Genomic DNA, 21,068 nt, shown 5'->3' with positions numbered 1-21,068 from the left:
GTTCTTGTTACGCATGTAGAAGGGGGTTATAGAACAGAACCATGGTACATACATAAAATTTATCATATGATTAATATCGAGTGGCACGCTTCATCTATTATACTTTTATAATCCAATCACTAACAGAGAATATTTATTTACTCATCTAATTCTCTGGAACTTATCTAGTTCTAAAATTGAACTGATTTCATTTGTTGATATCGATGTGGTCGTTTTTTGGATGTCTAAAAATAGTTTAAGATGGAAGGAGTCACAAGACCATTCTGAAAATTCTGAAGAGTAAGGAGATACTTGGCAGTCTATAAAGTGATTCTAGTTTGTGTAGACGATAAGAAGATTGGTTTCAATATAAAGTGAATTAACTTTGTGAAATGGGGTGAAATGGATTTATTTCTAGAATTTAAAGACAGAATAATGTCGATTAGTTTGCTGACGTCATGGGTAATACGTAAGCTTTGATCAAAACGGAGTGTCTACTTAGGTAATGTTTGTGATATGTTTAAAGTAGTCAATTATAAAAAGTAAACATAAATCCTTAAGGCAGTGTCTTCTTGGGGCTAAATTAAGACTATTCCAAATAGTTGAATAATGGTATTATTCTCTTATCTACCACCCAGTATACAGACCACAATATACCACGATACAGACCTTTATTTAACAAGTTGTATGTCTATTTCTAGGGTTGACAACATTAGTCGTCCTTAGAACTAGACATACAACTAGTCAAACTATCTGCTAGAAATAGCCAACGATATATCACAGTTCAATACATAATCCACAATTCTAAACTTAAAGAATCACTAATTGAGCAGTAAAAGAGTTTTACTAATTAAGCAGTAAATGTAAAGCAACAGATTTATTTAGTAAGTAGCCAAAACTTTTATACAAAGGTAGAAACAGCATCCAGTAAACTAAAATCACACTTTCGCATATATTTTGCACAGTCATTTCGATAACCTAATTCTTCTGCTTTGTTATATTCCGACGGTAGATTTTCATCAATCGATGTTGACGGCCTAAAATGAAAATAAAATTTAGATAAAGGAAACAGCTCATTTAAATGTTAGTTTTAAACAAGATCATATGTAAACTGAATTCAAAACAGAGTTCGAAGTCGATTCGACTTTTCCATACAAGATTCGAGCCGACATCGAGCTCTGATTCAGATTCATAGACTAGCTCAAAGCTTGCTTAAAATTAACAGTAACATATCATCCTTACGTCAGAATAATATGCAATATGTGTCCTAAAACTCCATTAGCTTCTAATAATGAGTTTGATGCTGATTCACATATAGCACGTAGGAGGCATTTCTTTCCATCGACTCCATTTCTGTGAATATAAAAGAAATAACTTAATTTTCACTGCATGAATTGAACAACTTCTTGTCTTACGCTGTTATCCTACTCTCAAGAACTCTATAAACTCCTTTTCTGGTGAGCAGTACTCTATCCATTAAGCTTCTCTTTTTGATCTCATTGATATCCTCATCATCAATATGATTGATTTCTTCTGTCGTAGTCACTTCTTCCAGCTCTATTGTTTCATTACCTTTATTCAAACTTCTAGCAACCGATTCGTCGATTGCAGCATCTCCGGTTGGATTCACTGACATGTCTTCATATGTAGATCCCAATTTCCATCTCACATATGGAGGCCCAGGTACTGAATCTGACGGCTGACCGACCATATTATAATTAGCTTCAAAATTGTAGGACATGAAGACATTTCTGTCAAGGTCATGTAGAGGAATCGCAAGTGCAACGAGAATTCCTGTAATTCAAATAGTTCAGTCAGTTCCAATAAACAGTAATGAAGAACTAATTACCTGTTGCAGCATTTAATGCGTAAATTAACCACGGCCATCCAAGACCACGCTTTACAATTTCATGCCTTAAATGTTCATCCTTTAAATTATCACCAAGATTTCCACAATTACCGCAAGTCACAATTATGATAAAAATAAATGATTTAAAATATAATGAATGCATCATTAAGCTGTGAATGATTAAAATGAAATGAAGCGGAACGAGCACATAATAATTACAGTACTTGAAAAGTAGAAGGGAAACTACTAGAAATATATTTTCTCTGTAGAATTGTGTTACATTCTCAACGAAAGTATCAATTACTTATGCAAACACTAAGAGAGAATCTTTTGTAATATTGACCTATTTATTTTTAGAGTATATACTTTATACTTTATTTTGATTTTGAAAATGAATCTAACAATTTGATTCGACAATTCTTGCGATATTTTGAACAGTTATTATTAGAACTTTCGGCATCGATATATTCGTCCATATCTGATTCATTTGTTGATGATGATGGTCTGAAAATAATGTTGAATGAGAAGTATACATGCATAAAATGATGATTATAAGAAGTGATATGCAGGAGTGTTCTATGGAATATGGGTAGTAAAGATAGGTGGTGTGGTGTCTGCGATCCCAGAGTACGGCATCTGTGGTCGAATGGTTACGCAACAGGCCGGATATCTGTACAACTCTTGTGAGTACTTGGCTTCGATTCCCAACAGATACTGTTCTCCCAATTGTTATATAGAGTGCTCCATTTATGACAGGGATTTGTTGAATGCTCATGACATTACAAGTGAGAATAGGCAAATCTAGAATTCCAAAGATCCCCAAAGATCATATCTAATGTAGCACTTCAATGTACTTAGTATTGGAAATTGGAAAGTCGGAACCAATTGGTAGACTCAATTTTAAGAGTCATCTGAGAAAGGAAAGGGATTGACACTGAATTTCATTCGGATGAAATATTCTATTGCTCTGGATGAGTGTCGATAATTTGGAGAAAGGTTATCTATAAAGGACTAACTTTTGGTAAACCTTTGGATTAAATACAGCAACAAAAATGTAAACATAACCTCAAATTGCAGTAAATAAAAAAACATATCAAATCAAACTTACGTCATCAAAATATGAGCCATTGATCCAAGAACTCCATTGATGCTTCTAAAATCTACTCTTCCAGCCTCACATATCAACCTCAACAAACAAGCCCTTCCATCTATCCCAAATAGCTCCATTTTATCTTCAATCATATTGTAAATATGCTTTCTTGAGAAAGCATTGAATCCAGCCATCCTCGATGATGTTTCATTCTGCTCAACGCCATTAATCAAGAGAATCTTATCATAAAGTCCTTGTGTAAAATCAGTTGACTTTGCAGGTAGCACATAATTTGCCTCAAAATTATACGACATAAAGATATTACTTTCTGGACTTCCAAGTGGAAGAGAAAGAGCAACAAGATACTGTCCATAGTGCATGATTAACGGAATATAAAGAAAGATGAAAGTAAGGTTTTTCATTAATTAACATGTTGATTTGGACTATATACACTTTTGGTAATTAAATCGTGTCTGTTTTAACAGAAAATATTCTTGGTATGGAAATAATTCAGTCAGATTTTGTAAGCCATAGAGTTAAGAAATGAAGGAATTATTCATAATTTTTGTGATTGACTTATTAAGATGGTCGGATGGATATTTGGTTGTGCCTCCTACGTCGCCCACAAGTATGTGCTTAATACTGTCTAAAGCAATTCAATTTAATGGATAATTTCATCATATTTTAGGGCATCAGCTGATTCTTGGTTTGGGAGTTCCGTTAAATCTTGAGAATGAAGCTGTTACTTATGGTAAGTCAAGTGTTCCTGACAGAATATTACAGCCTCTAATCAAAATAAATATTTTTAGGTTGGACAGTCAAAGCTCAATACTTTCTTCCTGAATCTACAGCACAGCAACTCAAGTGGCCTCATTTTAATGGATTCTGGCCAAACTACGACGGTCTTTTAGTTCCACCAAAAAATCTAACACAAACTGCATTGAATACAGTATCACAGTATGTTGAGACAGCCTGGAAGCCTTTCCCTTACGGTGGTAGAAGAAAACGTGAAGTCTTGATTGATAAAATATCCGGTCAAAAATATGAAAAGTATGATGGCGAAGTTAAGGAAGTTGGAAATATAGAACTTAAAGACAACATTCAAAATAATGATCTGTATAATGAGGAGGATGACATGTTTGATGATCATATCGATAATCAAGGAAATATTCCAAAATTGAGTGATTATCCATTGAAGACCGAAGAAGAATTGATGGATACAAGTGGAACTCGATGGTAAGTGGAAACTAGTAAGAGTATTGGAATGCCAAACTTCGGTAAATCGATCAAAATCCGGTTTCAAGCCGGTGTGACTATGACTTAGTACAGCATTCGATTTCAATCCGGCACTATGTTAATTAACCGACTTATACTATTCAGAGCTAGCCATTCTAGTTAGAAATTGGGTTCCTCTGACCTTTAACCATGCTTATTGTCTTTTTCAGGCTGTTATACGATGGATTTGCAAAGATGCTCACAGCAAAAGGATTAGAAGGAAGATATTGTGTTTTAAGATCGATTTGTGAAGCAGCTGAATCAAATTTCGGAATTCACAGTGGACTTTTTGGGGAGCTGTTCCACTTATTCTTCACGTAAGGAATCTTTTCCTTTAAACTTCCTTAATATTTACTGAAATCAATTCCTCTTCCAGCCCATCATCAACATCAGATGTAATAGTGAACAGAGAGCATTATGACTACTTAAAAGCTGAGATGCTCGGACAAGCTGGTGAACCATGTGATCAAATTTTCCATCAATGTAAGCGCTCAGTTTTGGAGATTTTCACAAAAGTTTATGATTTAAATTTTAATTTTCACAAATAAACTTACACCATTTGTCGCACCTGTTGTAAATGTCAATAGACTTGTTACTTTATTTACTTCTGTTATGAATATTATGATTAATAGGTGCTTCATGTTGAGTGGATGGAATGTGACTGGATATTAATGCACAGGATTTCTTCAACATTTCTTATGGATCTGCATTTTGTGGTGTTAATTATTAGCATAAAGGTAAAGAATTTAGAATGATGTTGCTATTAATTTGCTGAAAATTTGGATATGCTTGCTGTATGTGATATTTCTGCAGTTGCCCATTACAGTTTAATGCTAATAAAACACGTGTAAGAAAAAGATTTTCATAAAAGCCGTTGGAAAGCTTTTTAAAACTTGAAAGCTAAAAGCTGATTAATAAGCTTTCAAAAGCTCTTGTCCCATTTGGGAGAACTTTCCCTTACATAAAAGCACAATTCTCTCAAATTCTCTCTTCTCTCACGAACCATGTGTTTTTAGCGCAAATTTCTCTTTTCAGCCACGAAACATGCTTCTGTTCTTATTTTGTTAGTCTATCGTTGTATTAGACATACAATTGACGATTATTATTTAATTGGAATTAATTAAAGTTTGTAAATAATTCACATTGAATTTTAAAATAGCTTGCTTTATCATTTTAACGGTAATAATTTGAATAAATGCGCTTAATTCAATAAATTGATGTAGTAAGCTTCATACTCGTTTCAAAGATTAATCAATAAGTTGCTTGCACAATTTTTGTTTTTTGTCAATTTTAGTCCTCCTGGACAATATTAATTCATAAGAAGTGGGTGTAATCGTAAAGAAGGCAATAAAATTATTATTTAACATCAAAAGTAAGTTATTATCAGTTTAAATAGTATAGAAATTCGTGTCTTAAAAAAATTAGAGATAAGTTATCCGAAAATGATATTTTGAGTAATTAAAAAATAATTTTCTAGTGCCAACAGTAGATAAAAGTGGAACTGGATGTTTGTTCTACTCTTTTCAAGATAAAATCCATTTAAACATTGCTAATTCAACTCATAATTTTCTCAAGTTTAATTATTGTGGATTTAATGATACAATTTTAAAAAGTGCTTTAATTAAGATGCTAATTTAATTAATTAAAAGTGGAATTTCACAATTAATCAATAAAAAATTTATTTGGGCTATTCATTGCTCAATTATTTGCTAATTTATTTCGAGATCCAGTGATATAAAAGCTGTTTAAATCTGTGATTTTACATAACAAGCTTAAAGCAGAGGCCAAGTGTATTGATTAGATAATTAATTCTTGATTCTAATCCAAAATTCTCACATTTATAAAACTTTCAAAAGATCCAGTAAGAATCAATATTTTCGAATTAATACTGTGACAGTCGCTAAGTTTAAGATTTGAGAAAACATTTAACCTGTTAATCAGAATATATTGAATCGTATGAGCTCTTATCACAGATGATTCAGCCATCCACAGAAAAGAAATTTATTATGTAATAACAAGTAAGCTGATATGTATGAAGAGGCTCAGATTATTTTCTATTAATGGATTTATTGACCTCTCTGCTAACTCTTTTGTTGCTATCAAGTATATCAAGTTATGTAAATTATAGTCTATGATAGAAATGAGAACGAAAAAATAGCAATTTTGATGAAAAGAACCAGTTCGTAAAATAGAGAACAACAGAAATGATGAATCATAAATCGATTTTCACGATTAAAATCGCACTCAGATTGACACCGATTCAGTATTGCAGTGTGTAATAGTAAAAGTAAACACTTCATAAAGATTCTGACTAAATATTTATTATCGCTGCTTTCCATATCAATCATTATTGCCCTATTAAAGTTGAAGTGCTAATTTTTTTAACAGAAAAAGAAAATAAAATTAATTTGTTTATGAGCTCAATCGATGACTTCGTTGCCATTTGCGTAAATCTCAGCTATTTTCCTGTAAGTGTCATTTAATCAAAATTTGCGAAATTAATGTTCAAACTGAACAAGACACAAACAAGTCACACGAAACATAAGTATAAGAACCAGTTTGTAATAATCGCTATCATGTGCCGCTCTCTGTTGTCGTTTACAGAGATTGCATATATTCTCCCATATTCTCTCTCTCGCACATAAATGCCGGCTGATATTTTTAATGAACTTGAGAATACGAAAAAAACACATATAATTTTAGTTGAGTAAATTCAGTTCTGTTGCGGCTACGATTGAATTAAGTTGGAAATTTTATTTTACGGAAAAATATATTTTTTATTTTGTAGTCTCGTGTTGGGAAGAAGAAAAAGTAAATATTTTTCTCAATTTTTGTGTGAAAAAATAATAAAGAGTTGTGCGGCGTAGAAAAAAGCATGTGTAGTAATAGATAAAAAACTTAATGCGTTTCTTAAACGTGAAGATATCGTGATAGACAATTTCGTACCTATAAAAAATGTGAAATTTAATGTTTTTTTTTCGGGAGGTCGCTTGCATGCTAATGATCTTAAATAATTGCATAATCACTCGTACAAAATGTGGCTTTTGTGGCTGAAATTTCTCATTAAAAACTTGCCCGTCATGTTGAGAATGTTAAAAATTTTCTGTATTGAAACAGGTGGCGCTAAAGACAAATAACAATATTTTCTTTGTTTAATGTAAATTACGTAATTTTTGTGATCAGAACATTCATCTTCTCTAATGTTCGCATGTAGACGACCGAGAAATTAGTGTTTCAAATTCTATTTATAAATCATCTTATAATTTATTTTGCCGCTGTTTTAATGCGGTCACTGAGAAATAGAATGTGCAGCGTCTCGAACTATCTTGTTACTGTTTAGAGTCCCTAAAAATTTTCTGTTTTTCATTAGGCTGATTATTATTTCTAATCATAATACAGTACGAATAATAAAGGAAGGAAAAAAATACAAAAACAAGCAGCATAAGAAGTAAAGTAGAACTTTGCACCGTTTGGCATTTTAAACGCGGAAAGTTTATTTTGTGCATTATTATTTCTGAAAATAAATCATTTTCATCATGTACGTTTGATTAGATGATAATGTGGCTATGAATTACTAAAGTTTTGTTGCTATACAATTTTATGGCAGAATTGATTCAATTAAAAATGATTGATTCTAAAATAGAGACTTTTTGAATTTGAATCAGATTGTATATCTATAAAGTAGATTTCATATGGTATCCATTTACTCGTATACTAGATAGATTCTTAAATAGCTGTAATAAAATGAAATCCCAAATGTTGGCAGGGAAACAAATCAAAAAGTGCACTGATTCGAGTAGATTTTTGATTTTGTTTTGCATGCTGCATACAAAGTATAACAGTTAATTTTATGCTCATTTCTTGATAAGTTTGAAAAGCTCCCACTTTTGCTATATTCTTGAACAGTACTTACCGAACGGCACTTCATGTTTGCTAGGTCATCGCTACGTTGCTGTATTAATAACAGCATGCAAAGTTGCTCTGATTGCACCGTATTGATTGATTTCGATCAATTTTTACGGCGAAAAATGCAGTTCTATGCATTGTGCTGTTCGGATAAATTGTATGCAAAAGTGACAATTTATCAATCTATTCAATTTTTCCAATTTGCTTTGCTTTTGGAGTATACCCAAAAGTTGAGCTCGAAAAATCGACTCGACTTCTTATAAAATACAAAATTTTCATAACTTCGAGTCAACTACTAGTTCTGCTCGTAAAACTAAATTTCCAGCTTTAAATTGCTTATTTTCTAAAATTAGAGTCTGTGCAGTTTCCAAAGATTTTATCTAAATGCATAAGCAAGCAAATGCTCGAATCAAGAAATAAGCTCCTTACATTCGAGTATCAATGCATTTCCCTACAAATATAAATCAATGACGCAAATTAAGGCAGTCAATACCAAATAATATTCCATAATAACAATCAAATCCTCCCATATCAAAAGTTCAAATTCTACGGAAGTCTTATAAGTAATCTTGTTGCTATAAAAGTGTACAAAAGTCACTTACCAATAACAAAATTCACATTCAGTTATTTGTTGTTGTTTACAGCTTAAAATCTTTTATTTTTGCTTTAAATTCTTGCCGTATTCATTTTTAGACTTATTTTCCTTGTACAGAAAATCTATAGGATGAAAACAATATTTTTTGGCACCGAGACAAATTGATCCTCAAAAAGCCATGAAATACTAGATATTAGGTTAAATAATAAATATCATTATTTTATCTCTTTTTTTTTAAAAAAAAAAATTAACTCAACATACCGCGATAAATTCATTAATTGCATTTTTGTGCTGATAAGAGCTTTTTGCCAGTCATAAAAATTGACAAAAGAGCCAAATTAACTGAATCAGACTGTCGATTGCAAATAAAGTCAAGTGGCCGTGAACTTGAAACGAAACACAAGTAGAGATCTCGCGTGAAGATGTGAAGAATCGCGTAAATGATTACTGAATGCATGTGCGGCAATGAAAAAAATCTCGTGAAAGAGATTTGAGGCAGTTCTTATTCCGCGACAGTAAAAACCTGTTATTTAGCTACTTTTTTGATTGAATTAATTGTTAGGCAGGTCGTTGGAGGTGTGTCTTGTGTCTAGACTGTTATTACTAGGATAGAATTGTAATTATGTTCAAAATTGTCATAAATTTGATTTTAATTCGGTGGATTAAATTTTTAATCCGATGGATTTAATTAATTCTTTTAAGTTGCATTAGATTTTAATAACAAAATTCAATCAAAGTGACCTAATTAACTTTAAACTTTTCGAAATAAACAAAATTTGGAATTCAAAATTCATATCACTTCCGGTAAATACCAAAAAATGCGTAATCACTCGAAAAACTTCCTTACTGTATCTCATTTGATATTTTTTTGGCGAAAAGTGACACTCGAAAAAAATTTATTGCCTTGCTGTTGTTTATTAAATATTCTAATGTGGATGATACTTTTAAAAAAGAATAATAAGACGTCAAGTCTAAAAGTCCATGAATATTTTCACGTGCGGTAATTTAGTGAACCACAAAAAAATAATAAAATGTTATTTATTATCGCGATAAGAAGTCAGAGTGAATATAGTAAATATTGGCTAGAAATTGATACTAATTGCAAAATACAGTCTACGCCTCTTTAGTTCGAATTATCATGAATACAATAAAATGTTATTTATTTACACTTCATGCTAAATGTCTTATCAAACAACCTTATTTTCATGTCTTCTTGCCTGCTTGTTGCCTCTTGTCGATAATCTTCCAATATACCAAAAAATATTTTTTGTTGATTATAGAATCGTGCTAAATTGAAAGACAAATCTTGATAAGGTAGTGCGTTGACTTTTTGTTTTTCCTTGTGTTATCACATAAGTGCTACATATGCCTTTGTCAGGGCTTTTTGTAAACAGAAAAACATGTGTGATGTTTTTACGTCCAAAGGAGTGAATTTGCAAGACAAATAGATCAAGTAGATCAGATTTTGTGGCTCACATGACTTGAACCTTATTAAATAAATGCATTGATTTACATGAGTCGTTGAGTGCAATGCAGGCTGGCTTTATTTATTGTACAGAATAATCAGATTAGGGTTTTCAATCCCGGGATCCCGATATTCGGCACGTTTTACCAATACCGTAATCCTGGGATTGAAATTTTGGACCGGCATTGAAATCCCTACATCAGACTAGTAACTATAATCATGCACATACCACGAGCGTTGCTCTCATTGTAAATTATCGATTAAATAATTATTTTACAATTTCATATCAGTGACATATTACAATGCGTGCGGTTTGATATGCCTTAACGATTACTTACGTTATTCTTTCCTCAATAAAACATCATCTGTGCTGCTTATCAGTTCTCTTCGTACGCACAAGCTAGAATAATAACAAGTTGTTGTTCTTTAATGGACATAAATTACAATTCTTTGATGCATGCAATTCGGCGTCGGATAGTCGCGACATTTAAATAGATATGATAAACAAGACTGCATATTTCTATGTCCTTCACATGCTATAAAACATGTAGAGAAGCTATCCAGTTTTGAAAATTTAATTATGTGAATGTAATTCAGTAGCTTAAAAAGATTCGTGACTTGATTTGTTACGGAAGAGGTGATTGACTTGGTATTAGAAAGAAGCATGTGCTGGGCATGATATCTTCACACTAACGTGACTAAGTATATTTTTGACTTGTTGCGCCAGATTTTCTTAGATTCTTATTTATCTTATCTATTTTTATAAATGTGGGTCAATCCTATAAGAAAATGAAACAAAAGGAAACATTTGGGAGACGCGTGTATTGCGTGGGTGTGGGATAAGTTTTTCGTGATTTACAGAGTGTGTACATGTTTTGAAGGAAAATGCGTTACAATGTGGAACTTTGTAAATATTTACGATTAAGCTACATTTAAGTGATGCCTTGACTTTTATGGCCATGACCTAATATTGACTAAGGTTTTTGGAGTTTTTCAAAAAATGCGCTGCTTAATCTTTATGCACACAATATTACCTTACTTGATTTTAATTACTATTTTGCAACAATGCACAATATTAATGTCCACTTCCTCTCATCTGTTTATTTTCAGGTGTTCTTAAGAATTAATTAAACAAGATAATCAAAATGTCAATTTACACAGCTGGAAATGGAATTCGAGCATTCAGGCATGCATCGAGAATCAGAATATTTAATATCAGCAAAAATAAATACTCAACAGATGTGAGTTCAATCAAGCTGTTTACCTTAATTCACAGATTAATTAACGAAATATCACTTTTATTTATCGGATCTAGATCGAATACAAGCCAATACGCTCGGTTCTTGTCGCTAATCGCGGTGAAATTGCAATTCGTGTATTTCGAGCATGTAATGAAATGGGAATACGGTCCGTGGCCATTTATTCAGAACAGGATAAAATGCATATGCATAGACAAAAGGCTGATGAATCATATTTAGTTGGCAAAGGATTGCCTCCAGTTGAAGCTTACCTTAACATTCCAGAAATTATCAGAGTCTGTAAGGAGAATGATGTTGATGCTGTTCATCCTGGTTATGGATTTCTCAGCGAACGATCTGATTTCGCACAAGCAGTTATTGATGCTGGAATTAGATTTATTGGACCATCACCAAAAGTTGTACAGCAAATGGGTGATAAAGTTGCAGCTCGTCAAGCAGCTATTGCAGCTCAAGTTCCAATTGTTCCCGGCAAGTTCTGAATGATATCATTGAGTATACATGACTAATACTTTTGATTTTAGGAACTGACGGTCCAGTACATACCAAAGAAGAGGCATTAGCATTTTGTCGTCAACATGGTCTTCCTGTGATTTTTAAGGCAGCTTATGGTGGTGGTGGACGAGGTATGAGAGTAGTTAAGAGAATGGAAGATGTTGCTGAATCATTTGAAAGAGCAAGTTCTGAGGCAAAAGCTGCTTTCGGAAATGGTGCTATGTTTATTGAGAAATTTATTGAACGTCCAAGACATATTGAAGTTCAGTTACTTGGTGACAAAGCAGGCAATGTTGTGCATTTGTATGAACGTGATTGTTCCGTTCAACGAAGACATCAAAAAGTTGTTGAAATTGCTCCCGCACCAAGATTAGCTCCAGAAACCCGTGATCGTATGACAGAATATGCAGTTAGACTTGCCAGACATGTTGGATATGAAAATGCTGGTACCGTTGAATTCTTGTGCGATGAAGCGGGTAATTTCTATTTCATTGAAGTCAATGCACGTCTTCAAGTGGAGCATACAGTAACAGAAGAAATTACTCATATTGATTTGGTACAATCACAAATTCGTGTAGCTGAAGGAATGACATTGCCTGAGATGGGATTGACACAAGAAAATATCTCGACACAAGGTTATGCCATTCAATGTCGTGTGACAACAGAAGATCCTGCAAATGATTTCCAACCAAATGTTGGACGTTTAGAAGTATTTAGAAGCGGTGAGGGTATGGGTATTCGTCTTGATTCTGCATCTGCATATGCTGGTGCCATTATTTCACCATATTATGATTCGTTACTTGTTAAAATCATATCACATGCCTCTGACTTGCAATCATCTGCTGCTAAGATGACGAGAGCTTTAAGAGAATTTAGAATTCGTGGTGTTAAAACAAATATTCCATTCCTTATGAATGTATTGGAAAATCAGAAGTTCTTAAATGGTGTTCTTGATACTTACTTTATTGATGAACATCCACAACTGTTTAAATTCCAAAGATCACAAAATCGCGCTGGAAAATTACTCAATTACCTTGGACAAGTTTTAGTCAATGGTCCACAAACTCCATTAGCTACAAAGCTTAAACCAGCAGAAGTACATGCACATGTTCCAACAACGCCACTAGGTAAGTCATAAAGTCACCAAAAAATTTTATTATTTAAGCTTCTTATTTTCTTCAGTTGGCTTTTTTACTTTTTCTGACCTCAAAATTATACTTTTTGGAACTCTTTTTAAAATTTTACTTCCAAAACAGATGTATTAACAATTGGTTTTATTTGGAGAAAGATTTATTAGAAATTTGTGATTAATCTGATTGACAAAATTCTTGTTGAGACCTCAAAAACTCTTTTCACCGTGTATCTATTTTCTTGTTTCAAGGCGAATTCCATCCTGCAATTTACCACTGGTTTAGTAAGTTGGACATTTACAGTCAAAATTCTCCGTTAAAAAATTGCTGTGTGCTTTTAATGTGAAATAAGCACAGAACATCATTAGAGACGAATTAGTTGGGTGCATTTTTGTTCATTTTCAAAGGCTTGTCCTATATCTGATACTCACCACTAGACTACCGAAGAAATATTCTGTCCAAAAATTGGCATTTTTGTTTGAGAATTATATACTTCACAAGAGAATGTTTCTAAATTTTCTTTGTACTAAATTGGTTAATTGCTTTAACAGCATCACTCGATAAAGGTGCTATAGCTTAGATTTCTCGAATGATACCAAAAACTTCCATAGTTCCGGTAACATAGCCTGCGAGAATCCTTAACTTTACTTCTCAAAAATGCCCTTGAATGAAGACGCAATTACTGCAGTTTAGAGACATTGTTTAATTAAGGTGTGGAATTTGCTTTGAAATGCTTTAACTTTTATTCTTCCTTCCTACTGACTATCTATCATGCTTTAGATACTATAATATAGATTGTTATTAAATTCATCATTTAACTAATAATTTTTTGTTTTATTAAAAAAAAATTACAAAATCGCACATAAAATACGTTTAAATAGACTTGTCTCCAGAGGCATTAGCTCAAGAAAGGTTGGGACGTAAAGGTATTTTATCTTATGATATTTATTACTTTATTTTGCTGCCGTTATTGTTTGTCCTGCTATATTTTGTAATGATTATGGATTGAGTATGCTTATTCAGTATTCATTATAAATTGTTTTGCATATATCCATTATTTGCGTTTATGTCATAAATGTCAATGTTGTGTATAAACAAGTTTCTTGCAATCTTTTATTCCTTCTAGGGCCATCGATTCTTATGCATTTATACTAATATACTTTATTACCAATTATTTTAGTCAACGCACCACCACCTGGCTTGAGAGATATTCTTAAAGCCGAAGGTCCAGCAGCATTTGCTAAAGCAGTTCGTGGTAAAAAGAATCTCTTGTTGATGGATACAACTTTCCGTGATGCACATCAGTCACTTTTGGCAACACGTGTTCGTACACATGATTTATTGAAAATTTCACCATTTGTTGCTCACAAATTCAGTAATTTGTATGCACTTGAGGTAAGTCTGTAATTTAATTAAGATGTTCAATTGATGAAGCTATTGAGTAGGAACTTTTTAATTGTTTTCGAACAGAGAGTGTCTGTTTGCTGTTAAATTGATTTCGAGAATAGTTGAAGGCAATTAAATGCTTGAGTTATAGCTTATAATAGTTGTAGTCCAGAAATAATATTTGAGTATTAATACCTGAATATAATTTACTTTGTAGAACTGGGGAGGTGCAACATTTGACGTCAGTTTGAGATTTTTGCATGAATGTCCATGGGAGAGATTAGAAGAAATGAGAAATCGTATTCCAAATATCCCCTTCCAGATGTTGTTAAGAGGAGCCAATGCTGTTGGTGTAAGTTACACATGCTTTACATCTAATGATCATTTAAACAATTAACCTCCTTAATTTCAGTATACCAACTATCCTGATAATGTTGTCTTTAAATTCTGTGAATTATCTGTAAGTATTAAGCTCTTCCACCTTATATCCATAAACTAATTCCTCAAAACATTCTAGGTTCAATGTGGAATGGACATTTTCCGTGTCTTTGACAGTTTGAATTACTTACCAAACTTGATTCTTGGTATGGAAGCAGCAGGAAAAGCTGGTGGAGTTGTTGAGGCTGCAATTTCATACACAGGAGATGTTTCAGATCCAAGCAAAACAAAGTACAATTTGAAATACTATGTTGACTTAGCTGATCAATTGATTAAGGCAGGAACACACGTTTTAGCCATTAAGGACATGGCTGGTTTGTTGAAACCACAAGCTGCTACAATTTTGATTGATGCTCTTCGTCAAAAACATCCAGATATTCCAATTCACATTCATACACACGATACAAGTGGTGCTGGCGTTGCTAGTATGCTTGAATGTGCTCGTGCTGGTGCTGATGTTGTTGATGTTGCTGTCGATTCAATGAGTGGAATGACTTCACAACCAAGTATGGGAGCTGTTGTCGCTTCACTTCAAGGAACTGACCTTGATACTGGATTCCAATTAAATGACATTTCTGAATATTCAGCATATTGGGAAACTACAAGAACTCTTTATGCACCATTTGAATGTACAACAACAATGAAATCAGGAAATGCTGATGTTTATATGAATGAAATTCCTGGTGGACAGTATACAAACTTACAATTCCAAGCATTCTCACTTGGTCTTGGTGATTTCTTCGAAGATGTTAAGAAGGCATATCGTGAAGCTAATTTACTTCTTGGAGATATTATTAAAGTCACACCAAGTTCAAAAGTCGTTGGAGATTTAGCACAATTTATGGTACAAAATCATCTCACAGCCCAACAAGTTGAAGAGCGTGCAGAAGAATTGTCATTCCCTAAATCAGTTGTTGAGTTCCTTCAAGGAGCAATTGGTATTCCACATGGTGGATTCAAAGAACCATTCAGATCTCGTGTTTTGAAAGACATGCCAAGAGTTGAAGGACGTCCAGGTGAAAGCCTTCCTCCACTAGATTTTGATGCATTGAAAAAGGAAGTCCTTGAGAGTCATCCACATGCTAACGATCGTGATGTTATGTCAGCTGCTTTGTATCCACAAGTTACAAATGATTTCCTTACATTCCGAGAGGTAAGTTGCTGTATATAATTTTTTAATCCGAGGATTTATTATTAATCTTTGGATTAAATTTCAATCTTTAAGTCTGAAAATCTAAATTCAAAAATCTTATAATTTCAGGAATATGGACCAGTCGACACACTTGATACAAGAATTTTCCTCACTGGACCAAAGGTCGGAGAAGAATTCGAAGTCACAATTGAGAAAGGAAAGACACTTCATATCAAAACATTGGCTATGGCTGAAGACTTAACGCCAAATGGAGAGAAGGAAGTCTTCTTTGAACTCAATGGACAATTGAGATCAGTTTTAATTCGTGATAAGGAAGCTGCAAAGGAGATGCACATTCATCCAAAAGCAACAAAGGGAAATAAGAATGAAGTAGGTGCACCAATGCCTGGATCTGTTATTGATGTTCGTGTTAAGATCGGTGATCATGTAGAAAAGGGTCAACCACTTGTTGTATTGTCAGGTAAGCGATGGATAAATGTATTTTATAGCTGAATATTAATAATAATAAACTTTTAGCTATGAAAATGGAAATGGTCGTTCAATCTCCACGCGCTGGAACAGTCAAGAGCTTGAACATCGAGCCAGGAACTAAATTAGAAGGAGAAGACTTGATCCTCACTTTTGAATAATTTTAAAAAAGCCTTAAAAGCATTTTTTTCATTGTTTTATTGCCCCCCTTGTTATAATTTTGTTTAATGTTTTGTGCTGTAAATTTTTCGAACAATAACATCCAACTTAGTTGCCACAAACTAAGGTACAACATCACAATAATGACTGAGAGAATAAGACATTTACGAGGCTTCCAAGCAGTTATATAATATGTGGCGAGTCTAGTGTTTATGTTGCTTTTTTTTAAAATTACATTAATTTTGTTCCTTATTCTCTAGTGATGAACATTTTTTGAAGTAATCTGAAATTGTTTTATAGAATAAATATTTTAATTTTTATTACAAATTCCTCTGTTCACTAAAAATTTATTCGCGACATCTATAAATCCTCAAATTAAGAATAAATCCACAACATTTACGGGAACAGTCGATTTGACAGTATTTCTTGCTTTGTGCTTCTCTTTAGCATCATCGAGTATCTTCCGAACAGATTGACTCAACTTTTTGCTTTCAACTCTTTTTGGGGTTTCGAATCTTGCAAACGATACAGCTCTGGAGGGTGTTAAAGGTGACTCAGCAATCGATTTACTTTGAAAGCTTCTAGACGTTGCTGGATTCCTTTGGGATTTTTCAAAATTGAATTTTGATTTCAATATTGACGCTTTTGTGGGTTTAATTTGCGGTGGCTTATAGTCAGATAGTTCCAATGATGAATCATTTTGGTTAAGTCTGAAGACGCGTTTCGGAACTGTCGAATGAATATCTATAGGCTTTATCTCCAATTGACTATTAATTGAGGTAGCAGACTCTTGCATTCTAGAGTCTTCACCTTCAATCGATCCAGCAACATCTCCACTTCCATCAAAAACGACCTTCTCATTTCCTGGTGCCATTATAAAGTTGATATTGTCAACATCCTCAATCATCTTATGGATCTTCTCTAACTTCGTATCAACATCACTTGCTTGCTTTAATTTTTCATCCGTATCACGTTGAATATCAGATAGAATTACACTTAAGCTTGGTTTTCTTGCGATTAATGATGTTGGACGGTCATTAAAAGAATTATCCGATCTTCTTAAAGCCATTGATACTTCTTCAAGCTTCCTCTGTCGTTCTGCATATTTTTGGATTATATCTTTTTCGGAAGGAAAGTATTCTTCAAATACGACCATTTTTAAAGTGATTAATAGGTTAGAGAGGTTATGTTGATAGGGAAAAATGAAATGAAATGATTGCTATGATCAGAAATTAAAGTTAAATATTTCAAAATTTTTAACAGTTTTATTTTAGAATTATTAACGTTGAGTAGGCATTGTTAAATTCTTCGTAAGATTTTGGAAGTGAATTCAGCAATTCCTACCATTTTTGAATAGTCTTTGAATTTACAAAATTTAAGCTTCAACTCTGATGAAGTAAGGAAGTGTGTCAAGTGGTGCACTATAATTATACCAAGTTTTTCCTTCATAAACTCTGTCTGAATTTCCATCTTTCCATTTTCCGGATGGAATGTATACTTTTCTTGTAGTCGCTCCATCCATAATAACTGGTGCTACCATAATCTTGTCACCCAAAAGGTATTCTGGAAATATAAACATTAACATTAAGTTTTAAGAATAAACATTAATACCACTTACGATCATCAATAGTTTGTGCTTCATAATCATCCTCATCTATCCACCATAAAGGAACATTAACAGGTTCTCCTTTGTCAATTGCCAACTGGAATCTTTCCAAAATGTAATCAGAATGATCAGCATGCAATTGAATGAACTTTTTAGTGATTTCGATTGTGTCCTCAAAGAAGTGCCAAGGAGCATGTGAAAATTGTAAACTTGGCATGAAAGTACTAGCTTGAAGCCAGCGGATGAACAGCTCTTTAGTGATTACATCTGCGCCATACTGATTTCCACCGATCATGTCAGGAAGAACGAAAACTGTAGATATAGACAATTAAAAGGAAGCTTAACCTCAATTCAAAAGTGGAACTTACCATAACCATTAAAATTAAACTGGAATAAAGTTGGAATCAAACTCTTCAATCCATTATCGGCCGTCCATCTTGAATCAAAGTCCAACATGCGAACCAAGACATGAAGGTTTTGTGTTCCCCAGCCAACTCTGATTTCAAGCTTATTTCCGAAATCTGCAGCCATTTCAACAAAAGCTCTTGTGATTTGTGATGGACTTATGTCCCAATCTCTTTCAAACTTTGGATCTGTTGGATACCATGACGTTTCACCAGCATCAAATTTGAAGACATCAATTCCAAAATCTCTTTGAATAGCTTCAAGTCTACGACGGTAAAAGCTTAAAGCTGCTGGATTTGTAAAATCGAAATGTGCAGCTTGATTTGTTTTGCTGTTCCACCAGGATGTTTCAGTACTTCCATTGTGAGATTTAACTAAGTAGTTATTGGCAACAGCTTCATCGTAGTAAGGCTGACAATCTTTATTTATGAACGGGTGAGTCCACATTCCAACAATAAATCCTTGGCTCTTAAGCTTGTTAGTTAAGGCTTTCAAGTTACCAAAGTTTGTAGTATTTACAATTCCTGATCCATAGCAATCTTCCCAGAAATCATCAATGTCAATCAAGCTGTGATTAAATCCATGATCAACGATTTTTTGTGCAAATTCCTCAACAATGGATTCATTAATTTGACGTCCAAATTCTACCCAAGTATTCCAAATTGGATAACGAATTAATCTTTCGTCAGGCATTCCACCTTTTGGTTTTCCTAAGTACTTATTGATTACACTAACATGAAGTTCCTTCATACTTGTTGATACACCGATCTTGTAGTTGAATTCAAAGACATTGTTGTGGACATAATAAGGAAGTTCCTTCTTTGCTGTAAAGCAAATTTCATGTTCATTTTGATCGATGAACAAAGGAGTCTCGTAGTCAATAAGGATGAAGAACTTCCTGGATGAGAACCAATAACGTTCCATGATACCCGCACTGTCAAGTTCCTTAGTGATGTAGGCATAATCAGAGAATCTAAAGTGCTGAATTGGATATTTCTGATTCTTCTGTTCAGGTCCACCGTACCAATTGACATTTTCATCATTGCTTAATGGCAGGCAATCCTTAAGAATCTTTTCCTTACTCTCAACACGTCTTTTGACTTTTAATGATGCAAAATTCTTCTCATCCTTATCAAGCGTCAAAAACATTTCATTGGAACTAGTTGTGAATATCTTGTAGCCATTTTCGATAGCTTCAACTTGAACTGTTTTATCGCCAAAATCGTTTCCAAAAAATATTTCTTGGGCAATTGTTCCTTTATCTGTGAAGTTAAGTAAGAAGAGTGTTTATTAAAAGTAATAATTGAAATAAGATTACTTGAAGTGGATTATACATATCACATAGGGATTTGGCAAGGGATGGACACTTTGTCAGATTAGATAAATGTTGAGGACTCTTGTTGCCTTCTTTGAACAGTTTAGTTTCGAATATAGAAGGTTGTAAACCTACTATACTGTTATCACACTACACCCTACTAATCCCAATACAGCTTCGGCTGTCAGCGGTGTTCTTAGTGAAATCAGGAAATACCACGAGAAAGTGAAACACTTGACGTATGGTCAGCAACCGAATCAGATCGGAAGCCTTAACTCCCCAAGTTTAAGGACTGAACCTATGTTTAATCATGTCAGCAACACTATAGCCAATGATTGAGTCACCCTACCTTTGGTAGGAATCAAACTAACTCGTCTTGACAAAAGTGAGTTCCAGATTTACGGTGTGCTGTCGAATCAGTCGGACTCAGATTTTTCGACTGTATGTTATAGTTTGTTCAAGACAGACAGGCTTGCAGTCGAAGTTTAAACGAACCCTGGTATAACGCATATGTAATTTAATCCAAAATGTCCATCCCTTGCTCTCAATGTTAAGTAATCCAACCAATTCTTATGATAACTACCATTAAACACTTGAATCACATATCGTTTGTCACTCTTAAACCTCTTAATATCAACATGAAATGCTGAATTTTCAAATTTTATTTCCTGCACAACTAAATCGCTGCTAAAATCTAAAAATATTGATGCGATAAAGAATGCAATTGTTCCGACAATCACAGTTATAAAGACTGTCAGAAAGCCTTTGCTCGCTGGATCGATCTGCATTGTTGTAAGGTAAATTAAAGACTGAACATTAACTTATCACTCGAAGTTCGTGGCCGTTTATCTTATCTACGTTGTTCGTACAACGATTTTGGAAAGTAAACAACTTCCAATAGTTCCAATGATTTACTAATAATAGACGAAAATTCAATTCCAATATTCCAACAGAAACAGCTGATGACTCTCGGTCAAATGATGACTTACAAATGACATTTTTGCATGCATATTTGACATTTAAATTGTAAACATTTTGCAGTTTGTGCTAATGCACCAGCCTCGTGATGATTATCATGATTGATAGTAAATGCATTTT

General features: G+C 33.5%; 3 protein-coding genes across 5 annotated transcripts; 1 reads left to right on the top strand and 2 right to left on the bottom strand.

Moving 5' to 3' along the window:
* Positions 1 to 880: 880 nt before the first annotated feature.
* On the bottom strand, positions 881 to 3,298 carry LOC139099188 (uncharacterized). Its single transcript, XM_070651585.1, has 6 exons — positions 3,029 to 3,298; positions 2,937 to 2,981; positions 1,829 to 1,907; positions 1,395 to 1,773; positions 1,222 to 1,332; positions 881 to 1,016 (listed from the first exon to the last, which is right to left on the bottom strand). The coding sequence occupies exons 1-6, from the start codon at positions 3,296 to 3,298 to the stop codon at positions 881 to 883; spliced, it is 1,020 nt and encodes a 339-aa protein (XP_070507686.1).
* Positions 3,299 to 5,546: 2,248 nt separating this feature from the next.
* Positions 5,547 to 16,971, top strand: PCB (Pyruvate carboxylase). 3 transcript variants are annotated; one of them, XM_070651684.1, is made up of 11 exons: positions 5,547 to 5,565; positions 11,270 to 11,400; positions 11,475 to 11,886; positions 11,940 to 13,037; positions 13,922 to 13,966; positions 14,221 to 14,435; positions 14,644 to 14,778; positions 14,839 to 14,886; positions 14,944 to 16,017; positions 16,126 to 16,477; positions 16,534 to 16,971. In XM_070651684.1, the coding sequence occupies exons 2-11, from the start codon at positions 11,305 to 11,307 to the stop codon at positions 16,644 to 16,646; spliced, it is 3,588 nt and encodes a 1,195-aa protein (XP_070507785.1). In that variant the 5' UTR covers positions 5,547 to 5,565; positions 11,270 to 11,304; the 3' UTR covers positions 16,647 to 16,971. The 3 variants fall into 3 exon arrangements, with proteins under 3 accessions (XP_070507785.1, XP_070507784.1, XP_070507786.1); XM_070651683.1 differs by lacking the exon at positions 5,547 to 5,565 and adding an exon at positions 6,888 to 7,004; XM_070651685.1 differs by lacking the exons at positions 5,547 to 5,565; positions 13,922 to 13,966 and adding an exon at positions 6,888 to 7,004.
* A 918-nt stretch (positions 16,972 to 17,889) lies between these two features.
* On the bottom strand, positions 17,890 to 20,865 carry LOC139099265 (myogenesis-regulating glycosidase-like). Its single transcript, XM_070651686.1, has 4 exons — positions 20,554 to 20,865; positions 18,619 to 19,917; positions 18,263 to 18,562; positions 17,890 to 18,207 (listed from the first exon to the last, which is right to left on the bottom strand). Exons 1-4 carry the CDS (start codon positions 20,756 to 20,758, stop codon positions 18,020 to 18,022), a joined length of 1,992 nt encoding a protein of 663 aa, XP_070507787.1. The 5' UTR covers positions 20,759 to 20,865; the 3' UTR covers positions 17,890 to 18,019.
* Positions 20,866 to 21,068: the final 203 nt, after the last annotated feature.

The sequence above is a fragment of the Chironomus tepperi genome, unplaced genomic scaffold, assembly GCF_022539635.2.
Source record: "Chironomus tepperi strain 1889 unplaced genomic scaffold, CSIRO-AGI_Ctep_v1 contig_465, whole genome shotgun sequence".
NCBI classification, from domain to species: domain Eukaryota; kingdom Metazoa; phylum Arthropoda; class Insecta; order Diptera; family Chironomidae; genus Chironomus; species Chironomus tepperi.
The sequence above is the reverse complement of the archived record's forward strand: the minus strand, read 5'-3'. Positions and strand labels throughout refer to the sequence as shown.

What these genes read in the sequence shown, in the direction of transcription:
- LOC139099188 (XM_070651585.1), bottom strand. Translation starts at nt 3,298, where the DNA reads ATGCACTATGGACAGTATCTTGTTGCTCTTTCTCTTCCACTTGGAAGT. An exon ending in CGCATTAAATGCTGCAACAG is followed by an intron (nt 1,774 to 1,828) that starts GTAATTAGTTCT and finishes TTTGAATTACAG; the next exon opens with GAATTCTCGTTGCACTTGCG. An exon ending in ATATTGCATATTATTCTGAC is followed by an intron (nt 1,017 to 1,221) that starts GTAAGGATGATA and finishes TTTTCATTTTAG; the next exon opens with GCCGTCAACATCGATTGATG.
- PCB (XM_070651684.1), top strand. Translation starts at nt 11,305, where the DNA reads ATGTCAATTTACACAGCTGGAAATGGAATTCGAGCATTCAGGCATGCA. An exon ending in AGAAAGGTTGGGACGTAAAG is followed by an intron (nt 13,967 to 14,220) that starts GTATTTTATCTT and finishes CAATTATTTTAG; the next exon opens with TCAACGCACCACCACCTGGC. An exon ending in GTAATTTGTATGCACTTGAG is followed by an intron (nt 14,436 to 14,643) that starts GTAAGTCTGTAA and finishes TTTACTTTGTAG; the next exon opens with AACTGGGGAGGTGCAACATT.
- LOC139099265 (XM_070651686.1), bottom strand. Translation starts at nt 20,758, where the DNA reads ATGCAGATCGATCCAGCGAGCAAAGGCTTTCTGACAGTCTTTATAACT. An exon ending in TGTGATTCAAGTGTTTAATG is followed by an intron (nt 19,918 to 20,553) that starts GTAGTTATCATA and finishes TTAACTTCACAG; the next exon opens with ATAAAGGAACAATTGCCCAA. An exon ending in GTTTAATTTTAATGGTTATG is followed by an intron (nt 18,563 to 18,618) that starts GTAAGTTCCACT and finishes CTATATCTACAG; the next exon opens with TTTTCGTTCTTCCTGACATG.